The following is a 12,324-nucleotide window of genomic DNA, read 5'->3' as shown; positions in this document are numbered from 1 at the left end:
GTTTATTTCGCTTGTCGTTTGTATTTTGGTTATTTTGGTTATACACTCTTTTTTTTTTTTTTTTTTTTTTTTTACATTTAATGGGTCGACGTTTGACCGCTATCTCACCTGATGGTAAGTGATGATGCGAACTTTTCAGTTTTTAGGAATTCGATGTATCCAATTGATTTTAAACGTCTGATTCGGCGATAGTATGAAATCAAACCACCTATATTTGCATAATGTGGATACTATTCATAAACGAATGAATATTTAGGACCACCCAAGCTGAGCGATGTGCTAAGCTAAACAGAGCTTAGCGCTTGAAGAGTGTTGTGCACGATGTTTTATCATCATATCATAAATATTATATTACGATACGCATTCAACAAAAACGTTTTCTCTCATGAAACACTCTCGGCTAAGCGCAATTCATGTTTACGAGTATTCCAACCTAGTTCCCTGTTCACAGTTCCTAAGGTACTGCCCCTTTCTCTTCAGATCCGTCTAAACTTTCTACTAGTAATGCGTACTGATTAATTAGACACGATTAGTAACATCGATACCTTTTTGATGATTCATTTCATTTTATTCGCGAAAGTGAGATTTGTTTGGTTTCCTTTCGATTTGCTCTGAATTAAATAGGCAATTATGAGTTCGTTACGTTTTGCTTTTTGAAATTTCATTTTTGGCTGGTCGTGCGTATCTGAGCCTCTGAAGGCGTTGCAATGGAAATATGTTTCAGCATTTATTTTGATTTGCACGAATGATAGGTTAATTTGTGTGGGAGCTGCTTTTGTTATTTGTTTAACCTATCGCACGGATAACTTCGCTATCCAATCTCCATAACACATTGATTTAAATATAGTATCTTGTACCACAGCCTATTATGATTTATGCTACGTTTGTGATATAAATATCATGGGTTCAAAAGCCATGTGTTGTCTACCTTCCATTGTGTAGTTCTCAATAGAGAAATCTGTACTACACAATACAAAGTTTCAGCACGGCTAGTTGTTCTAACAGTATTTGTTATAAAATGTCAAGGTTATGCTTTTTTCTGTGAAGTCTACTGTATCTTCATGGATAATCTCAATTCTCATAGTTGAACAAACATGGTTATAAGATATAATAAAGCTTATGTTACATAGAAATGTAAACGGCCTTAATGGAGCTGATGAAGACCTTTCCCAACATTAAATTCTTTGATCGTGTGTATCGGCGTCACAATAGGCTTGTGTTGTGTACGCAGTCATTAGCTTATGATCACGTACTTAGTTGACTGTAGTATTCATAAGTTGATGTTCTTATAAAGAAGTGTTTGACTTTGAATCACAAATAAATAAGTGGTGGACTCAGAAGGCTCTAATTTTCTAAGTTTTCAAAAGAAAAAGAAAACTAGCACTTTAAGTAACTAATATTGATTTTGACTTTGACTGCACACTTGGCGCGGTGGCTGGGCAACTGGCTGTCGTGCAATGTGTAGCGGGTTCGATTCCCGCACGAAGCAACTCTATGTGAGATCCACAAATTATTGCTTCGGGTCTGAGTGTCATGTGTATGTGAACTTGTATGTATGTAAACGCACTCACGATACACAGGAGAAAATCCTAGTGTTGGGCAATGGTTTATTAAAAACAAAAAATATTTCCTATTTTAACTACTATATTTCTAATTAACTATCGGTAGATAGAGACAGTATTTATATAACATCAAAGTTATCCAATAAACAGTTAATGAAGTACATTCCTCTATACAATTAAAATCTTCCTGTAAATGCGACACGAAGGTATTAAAAAGCTAACGATGTTGCGCCGGCAGATAGTCGCGTTTATTATGGATAAACGATACTAAAATGCAAATAGCTGAACGTCCATCGACGCAGGCGCATCGTATCCGCGAGTCCGTTAGATCTGCCGGTGGCGCCTAACAACGGTGAATTTAAAATGCAACTTTAATAGCTTTATGTATAGGGGTGAATTCTTTTTTATGATCTTTCGTGTTACTTAACGTCTTTGTCATATTTCTTTGAAGTTTTATATAGTTAATTATGGTAGATTTTTATTAGTTTTTTTTAATAATTCCATGCTAGGGTAAACGTGTGGTATACCAGACTTAAATATATCTACTGTTAATTTTAAATCTTAGAAAGGAATGAAAGGAAGATAAATGCAACTTTGAAACCTAAACTCAGTGCTTTCAGCTTTTACCATAGAAGCAACCTCATTAAACATGCTAACACCAGCTTTCGATAATAAACGTAATTCACTTACGGTAATTGTTTTGCCTTTCTATCCATTCGATGCTGTACTCATCAATTTGTAGAAACATAAGATGCTAAGCATGACTACTCAACGTTCGTGATATACAAAACTTGTACTTATCTACATTAAATTATTTTACTTTCGAATAACAAAAATATAAACTGAATTAACGCAAGTAATACGATGCAATTTCTATTTTGAATAGCTTTTGTGCGAGGACTGTAATTCTAGACGGAGTATAATGGTCATAGAGATGTAATGTCCAAGAAATGAAGGTGCATTATCTGCTTGCAGGTTCGTTCTGAAAAGCGATTAGCGGCTAAGTCAAATTCATCAAGGAAAAGGCATTAGAAACTGTTCTTTCTTGGCCAATGATGGTTCAGTGTCTAACAGTGAAAGTTCACATTGTGAGCTATCTCTGTCCAAAATAAATTTGTTTCTACCCAAAATTTTGCGGGCATCCACCACAGTTAGAAAAGACCACAAACTTGCTAATGATAGGAAAGTGCCGCCACAATATGATTTTGGACAATTTTTTGTGCATTGTCTGTGATTTTCCGAATCTTAAGTGCTTTCTCTATTAACTTTTTCTATTTGACTATGTATTGGCAAAAAAATGTTAATCGATGTGAAATTCTATTGCGCTGTATGGTCACACTCATAATGATGTCAATATTTATTCAACTTTATTATTTCCTATGCTGTAACTACAAAAAATGTCCATTATGCGAAGCCGCAGCATGTTTGTATTTTATCCAAAGAAAAGTAAGCGAATAATAAGAATGTGACTATAATTTATCATCGAGTTCTTTTATGCAGAAGTTTAATTTTTCACTTGTCCAGTGCTTACTTTTTTGTTGAATCTCTACATGTAGCAAATGATTGAAATTACTTGAATTTACTCAATAATTACTATGTTCGTATTAACTTAATGGAGTCCATTGTTTCAGTTTTTGTTCAATTACAAGTTGATGGATTTTATGCAAAATTATTTTTATCGGCATCTGAGGTGTTAGGGTATTTTGCAAATGTGGAATATTTAGATATAATAGCTAACAGAATAAATTTTACTGTAATTGAAAATAATCCATGTGATACAAAAAGTGCAATTATGCAGATTAGACGTATAATGCTGCTTTTGAAAACTTTAGTCTTTCTCGTCGCGTATAAATTAACAAATTAAGTTTTGGCAATTCTTATGATGATATTTACAGAACCTTAACAATTTATTTTTAAAATGTGTGTAAACAACTTGTAGTTTATGTTATGTTTAAGAAACCATTTCTACATATTTTAAGTACAAACAGTAAATTATGGCGGTGCTCGGTGTATTGTTAGAGCGCATTGCTTGAACGTTTTAAGTTCATTATCAACTATATAACTTCTTTATGGTACTATAATTAAAAATTTATGTTCTTCAAATAAAAGCAACTACTTTCCTTGCAACGTGTATGTTATTTCTTTTTATTTCAAAGTATTACTTAGCATTTAATTCAAGCGATGATTAGTGGGAATGATTTAAACGTTCATTATTAACCATTACTGTGCAATAGAAACTATCTAACGACTATCAGTGTGTAATAATTTAGTTTACATATAGTCACAGGGCGTAACACAATGTGTTCTTGTTCTCTTTTTTACAATCGTAATGCACTTCATCGGGTTTCTAGGAAATAAATAATTCATAGCAATTTGCACGGCTAATGTGAGAACATGCTTAGAGCTGGTGAATGCACACCAACCTTTCTCTAAGGGCTCATTAGCACGAATTTATGTGCTCTCACCGGCAGCGGCTAGCTCACAAGCTGTATCGGAAAGAGCTTTTGTATCACACATTGTACACCTATCGAGTGCTCAGCGCTACGAATATTTATGTATCGCCTTACGTAGCTTAAAGAAATTTACGATCTCTCGAGAAAACAAGGTGGCGACAGAGACTAGGAAAGTTGTAGCTATTAGACTGTGAACAATTTATATAAAAAAAGAATAGTATTAAATCACTGACCTCTTTCTTGGTCTGCTCGTTGATCTTTACGTGGGTCTGTTGAGGTTTGTCACGGAGCGGAAGGTATCCCTCGCGGCTGTCGGCCGGCTCCGTGCTGTCCGTCGGCGTGGTGGACTCCACGGTGGCTGTACTCGCGGTACCAGCGTCCGTGGACCGAGACTCTTCAGCCGTGCTCAGCGTCGGAGCTGTGTCTTTCGGCCCGTCGACCGTTGTTCCAGCAGTTTCAAAATCAGAAACAGTCTCCGTGCTGTCACTGTTCAGCGTAGTTTCCGTATCTTGAACTGTAGGAGTTTCCGTGGTTCGCACAACCGGGCGGATCGTGTAATGTTTGGTCGGCGGCTTGTACGTAGTCACGGTCGCATCTTTCGTAGTCGACGCGGGAGCCTCGGTTTTAGTTTGCGTAGTTTTTATCTCGGTCGTTGTGACCGTGATAGGCTTACGGGTGGATTTTTTCGTTTTGGGCGGCGTGGTAGCGGTCGGGTTTGTCACGGGTGCGGTCGATTTTGTTTTAGTAGATATTTTTTTCGCGTACGTGGTGGAGCGTTCTTCGAGTGTGGTCGGTGCTGGAGTATTTTCGACCGTGTGAGATGTAGTCTCAGGGGGTGTGCGGTCAGCGGGAGGGTCAAGGTTCGATTGTTTAGGTGTTCGGGATGGGGGGAAGAAATAATCCATAATTGAGGGTGATCTGTTTCGGTTCGAGGGTAGCCATGCCCAAGGGTTAAAGTCTATGAGCCGGGGTCGCGGTGGGTCATCGGCGGTGATGACGACGGCGAGGGCGGCGAGCGCGAAGACTACGATCAACGAACGATTCATGGCGCGTCGTGCGCGTGCGGCCGCGACGACGATGCAAGCGGGACTGCGCGCGCGCCTCCACTGAAGAGAACCCGCCACCGTTCACCTAGTTCATTCCGCCCTACGGACAACGCAGCAGATGCAGCCGCTGTAGTTCCTGTTCAATTTTCTTTTTCTTTTTTTTCTATTATGCTTTGCGCATCTTCGCGTTATGTATAGGTGATTGCGTAATGTGCAATTATGGAATAACATTACGTAAGGGTGGTAATTTACAATATAGTTGCTGCAGAGGTCGTTAATTAACGTCTTTACGCACCTGTCAATTTGATTTGCTAATATAAATACGGATTATTACATTACATAGAATATACAGATTAACATAAAAAGGTTGGTTATAGACAGAAGAAAAAAAAACCATTTGTTTACCGAAACAACAATATATCTTTTAGTTGTAAAACCATGTTTTTACACATAGGTAATCAAAAGAAAAGAAAGTTCTTAGATAAATTACAAAACATAACTTTGTATGTTTATTCATTCATAAATGTCAGGCCTTACTAACGTTGAAACGTTGGTACGGTATTTACAGAAAACTGTTCAGCAAAGGTAATTAATGTGCAACCTAATAAATTCCTCAAGTAAGATATTGCACGAACATTCTAACTAATAGACTAATTAATCTTCATGCCACGTGTACTGGGTAGCCAATATTCAGTTCCGTTACATTAGTGCATGATGCGGTATTATAATCAAGCAAATGAGTTTAAATTTTGAGGTACAATCGATTTTTCGCGTATATTTTCCCTGTGGTTTATCAATATCGCACCCAGTACCGTTATCCAATCAGAGCCGTTGAAATTCACTTTGGGTACAGCGATGCACGTCTGTCCTCTGATTTTGTATCAAAAATGCTTCACCGCAAACCGTGTAATGCTCGGCTGAGGCCGTTCTGTACGCTCCATTTAATATCCAATATTGTTTCATCTTCCAGACAAGCCAGCTAATCTATTTTTAAGGTCAGCGGTCATTATTGAAGTCACACTGGGTTATTGGAACCATGTTTATGGGGTCTTCTTAAGTCGGTTGCCTTGTTCATTTGCCTAGATATTCAACAACTGTCATTAAATTCGAACTTTTGACACAGTATTATATTTTATTCGCTACTGTAATGAACTTTTTTGTATAACAATGTTTTTGGACGAGAAATATAGGTATGTTGTTTGAAAAAGAAAAAAGCGTATTCCTTTTTAAAAGCCGGCAACCCACCTGTGACTCCACTAGTGTTTTCGGCGTCCAGGGGCGGTGCTGGTCGCTTACCATTAAGTGACCCGTGTGCTCGTTTGTCCCTTATAATAAATAAAAAAAAATTAAATGAAGTCCATGGCATTAGTCTGAAGTGCTATACCAATAAAAGTCAAAGTTTTACTGAAGTCGATGAAACTTATTTCAATATTCGTCAATATTAATAGAAATTAATTTCACTATTCATAGTTTGGACTGAAACTCATATTCATACGAACCCCAGCAAGCATTTACCAGTCACAAGTACAATGCTATAGAATATTTAACGACTGTGCCAATGCCACCTTAAGTATGCTGATTTATAAAGAAAATAATTTAAAATAAACGTTTAAACCCCACAATAATATGGAGATAATTTACGCAAATGCCTCGTAAATCGGAGAAAAGCTATAAAGTTCTTCTAATGATCTTTATCTATGGATCGTCAGCTAACGTTCTACGAACCGTTATTGGCAACACTATATTTAAATACGCTTTTCGCACACTTTCATAGACTCATTTTAGCACAAAATCTAGTCTCCATAGTACATCAAAGTCAGCATCTAGATAATTAAAAGAATAAACAAAGGATATGTGCACTATAACTGTTGATTAAGCCTATTGTTTTAATGGGATTTGTAATTTTCTATAGGAAATGTTCTTGTGTTAGACAGATCTACCTTTCATTAGTTCAGAGGCATTAATTGAAGTACATCTTGATGAAACACGGATCAGATTGATTCACGCGAATGGTAAAAAGTGCGCGCGAACCTGTGTTGAGTGTGTGATAACTTAGAATATAATGCGTACCTTAGGAATGGAAAAAGTAGAATCTGATTGGCAACATGCTTTGCTAAGATGTTATTAACAAACATGGAACATTAATTTGCAGACTAGCTGGTGGAACAGTCTAATGGCTCTGCATTAACCATACTCTCGTCTGTTTGGTATCAATCTAACCGTATGATGTTTCCACATCAATATGACATTACTCAAAACTCTTTTTATTTGAAATATGTACTTTCATTTTTGCAATAACTCTCTTCTGAGCTTAACTTGATGACTTAATTCAAGAATAATTGTGAACGGAATAATTTTTACGTCATTAAAAGCGGATAAACTATCTGATTTGGCGTACAATAAAAAAGCAAAAGTATTGCAAATTCTTTGCTAATTTATTTACTTTTCGAATTCACAGTCATTTCTTAATTAACTCTCGCTTTGTACGTGATGTCATTGACCAATGCTTTTCCTTTGATAAATGCAATCGTACTAATATTTTTATTTTGTTGTCATTTTTCTTTCAAGACCATCCTCTTCTGCTTCATTTAACATTTGTATCGACACGTTACGTTTGTCTTCTACTGGGACCATACTCGAATCGGTCAAATAGTTCTTGCTGAAGCTTTAAAAAATTATCTATTTTTTTTATGGTATAAGCCGGTAAACGAGCTGACGGGTGACCTGATGGTAAACAATCGCTGCCGCTCATGGACACCGGAACACCGGAGACGTTACAAGTGCGTTGGTGGCTTTTTGGGGGTTAGGAATTTATGGGTTGTTAGGGAATCGGGGATTGGGAAAGGGGTAATTGGGCTTGCAGTAACCTCACTCACACAATGAAACACAACGCAAGCGTTTCATGTCGGTTTTCTGTGAGGCCGTGGTATCACTCTGGTGGAGCCGGCCTATTCTTGGTGAAGCATGGCTCTCCCACACTTATCCAGTAGCAGATTCCCACTCATTGACCATTATATGATAACTTATAGATATGTTAATGCCCATGGCTGTATGGGTATTGAGATATTTCTGATTGCACTTACTATTGCGCTACATTTCTCACTTACCCTTCATATTAATTTCTAGAAACTAGTTTCGCACTGCTTTCATATTCAGCGATAGTTTGATATTTGCATTTCAAAATTTCTATCTAAAATGCTAAAACAATCAAATGCTTCATAAAACACGGTCATTTGAATCGTCTGAAAGTATTAGCTAAGCGATCATCGATTTTTCCTTCTAAAATCTCGATTCAATTATTGCACTAAGAAAGATTCATCCAAAACAGTTTCTTTGAATAAGTGTTCATACATTTTTTATGTTAAATGAAAATCTCAACTCCTAGTACAGTCACGTCTCTTTCAAACGATAGCTTTCGTTTACTTTTTAATCTGACAAACATCTTTACAATCGTATAATCTGAGGTCGTAATTTTGTCTCATTAGCGTCAGACTTTAGCCCACTTTTGTTCTTACTGTATTCGTAAGATATCTACAAAAAGAGGTATTAAGTGTTTTCTTCAGCCACGTTTAAGTGATGATCCAATTAATCTTGTCAAACGTTTTGTTCTTTACTTTTATTATTGTTTTGTGAAATTTAAGATACCTCCGCTTCTTGAAGGTTTGATGAAGATTGACAGAGGTAGTTTACTTTTATTTGGATATTATGGTTTCTTAAAAATATGCATTTAGCCTAATTTTACCAAGGTTATTACCGTACTTTTTCTTATAAAATACAATGTCTGAAGTGCATAACGCGGTACAACAACCTCATTGGGCTACTTGCGGATATTAGGACCAAAAACTTTCTTCCTAAAAAAACAACTTCACAGAAATTCCAGATGACATTGAAAGCTAGTGATCAAAATTACGTAAAAGCTGATAATAGTATATCTGACTTTGACGGATTGCACAATTAATGTCGCGAGCTTGCCAACTTGTGACTTATTTACCTGACACTCGCTCCACTTGCGCCGGATAACTCGGTTAACGGAATTTGTCGTTTTCACCGGACACCGGCGATAACTATCATCCGAATCCGGAACACAAACGCAACGAAATCCGCGTGAAAATCTTGTATAAACAAGACTCCTTCTTATTTATTTGTTTGTAAACTTACCGTTTCGCACATGCTTTCCGAACAGTACGTTTTTCTTTCACGCCAATTCAACCTTTGCTCCTTAGAGAATTTAAACGATACTCGTGTGCACGTTTTCCTTAATGAGACTGAAGCGTTTCGGATCGGAAGTTTAATATTCGCATCAAGCATAGACATCGGTATTGCATACGTGTGCTGCGTATCAATGTTATAGGATGCGTCACGGAGTTCCTTATTCGTATGTTGTTAAAATTGAGGTTTTTGTGTTAGCATTAATACAGGCTATGAATCAAGACGACATTTGGTATACCTAAATTCTGGGTCCTTTTCGAACTTTGGCTTTTTATTTTCTATCTATGACTTTCATCGGAAAAATATTTAACAAATTTGTCAAGACAATGACTCAGATAAAAGAAAGTTAAACATACGTAGATAACAATAAAGATTAATTTGGCATATCAGTCATATAAATCTGATCGGCCATTCGACTTGCAAAAAGACGTCTTTCGATAGCACACACTTTCAGTAGTAAGAAAGTGCTCAAGATTACTGGGGCGCCAACATTCCATACTCTAAGTGCGTAATATTCTACCAATATTGAAAGTTAAACAAATATTATTACTTGTAAAATGCTTTATATTTTCATGTTTAATGCTTAAATTGGAAAATGAGGAAGTGATTTCGTAGACAATCGTATTGGAAACTGGGTCAGCGACTACCATTAGTCGTGATTTGTTCAATCAATTATCGCTATTCAGAAATGCATTTTTGTGTCAGTGGGTAAAACTGTAATGGTTTACAGGCTAGAGTAATACAATAGATTGTACTATGTACAAGTTTCTCACCTGGTCCGCAAATTACGATAGTTAATAGTGGCTTTTGAGGCAGTCTTTAAGTGGACTACTTGGGATTGTCTTTGGATGTTAGTGTGTTAATTTACTTGATGTAATAATGATAAGTGAGTGATGGTAATCAGCCTGTCACAGCTTGATGTCTTAAAAGAAATATTAGTAACACTTTTATTTAGGTTTATGATCTTTAACCTGACAATTTAAGCACTAATTAGCTCTTTAAGACTAGCTTGGTAAAAGAAATGACTATGAACAGTTTTCCTGAGTGTATTTCCTCAATTCAAACTGCAATTGGACGTGATTTCGTGTTTTCGGGTAAAAGGTAAAATAGGAATAAAGTAGCTCTTAAAACTCATTACAAGAATCAATTCGAGAACCTTAAGAAACACCAATGAAACAAGCAGTAAAACCATTGGTAAAACAAAAATCAAGTTTTGCTTAATGCCATATTTGAAACCTACAGCAATCCTTCCTTCAACTTTTCATGATCATAAATAAATACATTAGACGCTGTCATTAACACCTAATCCTCTTATGAAAATGTGTCAATCACTGCACGTTTGGTGCAGTGGCTGGTCAACTGGCTGCCGCACAATGGGTAGCGGGTTCGTTTTCGGAGCAACTCTTTGTGTGATCCACAAATTGTTGTTTCGGGTTTGGGTGTGATGTGTATGTGAACTTGTATGTTTGTAAACGCACCCACGACACAGGAGAAAATCCTAGTGTAGGGCAACGTTTAAAAAAATGTAAAAAAAAATCACTAATGAATTCATAGATCAAGTTCACATCAGGTCTCCGACTCTCTGCACCTGTCCCCTCAGTGCGGACGTCCGTATGCAATGGACCACTCCTGTTCCGACAACGATGGTATCCTACCTGACATGTTTAAAGAAAGCTGAACGCTATAAGAAATTGAAAACCCTTCCGCCTTTCGTCTTTAAAAGAAATTTTCCCTCACATTTAGTTTCTATAAAATATAATATTTAAAGTAAAAGAAAATTCGATTGTTTGTTTGTCTATATTGGATTGATTTGAAAATACCTTTCATCTTTGAAAAGCTTACTTTTCAATAATAACAACGTCTAACCCATTCTTATAATATTGGATACTATTGAAAATTGAGCTAAATACAAAATAAAGGTATGAAATTTTGCAATCCCCGAAAGTGGGTTATCTTTTTATCCCAGTATTCTCTATTATGTATACCTACTCGAGAGAAATCTAAAACTCCATGGGGGCGAAACCACATGCGGAAAACGAGTAGTAGATAAAACTAACACCATAAGGTAGTGAAAATATGAATAAGTAATTAAAGTTTTTTATATAGTAAAACTTTATTACTTTATTATTAAAGCATTTCATTCAATTATAACACTTATTGTTATGGTACATAAAGTTTACATGCAATTACTCAAAGTATGTTATTTCTAATTACTATGTTTATTGTTATATTATTATCAATGAAACTCATTGTTTAATTTAAAGATAGTCACGGTTTTCAATTCAGGAAAACACTCATACTAGACTTTCTAAATTAGGTTCAGTTTAATAAGTACTATGTTGTTTTACACATATGTTAAGCAGGGCTAACTGACAATTTAATATCGACTGGTGAAGGATGCGCGTCGCGTTCCGCGCGCGCCTCAAAGAGCCATCAGACCACCACAGATGGAGCCCAGTAGGGCTGATGCCTGATCCGGAGCTGCGGACTACCAAGCGGTGAAGAAAAAAGACTGGTGAAGGATACCTTTGAAACGAGAAATAAATATGGAATAGTCAATCCGTCAATCTATCTGTCAGTGAAGCTAGGTGCTACTGTGCTATCACAAAAATATAATATGAACCTCCAAATATGTGACTTTCCATATAAAAACTCTTACTTATCGAAACCGATACTACAGAAACACAGTGCTACAGAAACCCTCTTCTAAAGTCTAATATGACAATAAATGTTCTTAAGAATCACCAAATCTACTTATAGTAAATTTTCCAAAAGTCCTTTTTGAAATCGGATCAAATCTAACATAGTTGTTTAAGCTGGTCGAAGCCGATTTACAAGTACATACGTAACACTCCAAGGCGAACTATATTTTAGAATGCACTGGAATCTAGTCTAAGTGTTACTAAGGCGTAGAAAGAGAAAATAGAATATATAAACAGCTTATCTATCGCATATATTAGGAACCAGAGACCTTAAATAACAGATTTCACTAAGGTTAGGGCTTATATACACGCACATACCATATTTATTCTTGTTCTAGATTAACGTGTCATT

At 36.3% G+C, this 12,324-nt stretch overlaps 2 protein-coding genes across 2 annotated transcripts in view; one reads left to right on the top strand and one right to left on the bottom strand.

Annotated features, from left to right (window-relative positions):
• Positions 1–5,124, bottom strand: part of LOC118273878 (mucin-3A) — a 60,351-nt gene extending 55,227 nt beyond the window's left edge. The window contains exon 1 of the mRNA XM_035591052.2: positions 4,249–5,124. Coding sequence (XP_035446945.1) covers positions 4,249–5,061 — 813 coding nt within the window. The 5' untranslated portion in view covers positions 5,062–5,124. The remainder of the gene's footprint in view (positions 1–4,248) is intronic.
• LOC118273875 (elongation factor-like GTPase 1) overlaps positions 1–12,324 on the top strand; it is a 123,962-nt gene that overhangs the window by 62,354 nt on the left and 49,284 nt on the right. The gene's annotated exons all lie outside the window — the stretch shown is intronic.

Source organism: Spodoptera frugiperda, chromosome 3 (genome assembly GCF_023101765.2).
Source record: "Spodoptera frugiperda isolate SF20-4 chromosome 3, AGI-APGP_CSIRO_Sfru_2.0, whole genome shotgun sequence".
NCBI classification, from domain to species: Eukaryota; Metazoa; Arthropoda; class Insecta; order Lepidoptera; family Noctuidae; genus Spodoptera; species Spodoptera frugiperda.
Note: the sequence above shows the minus strand (reverse complement) of the source record. Positions and strands in the feature narration are given on the sequence as shown.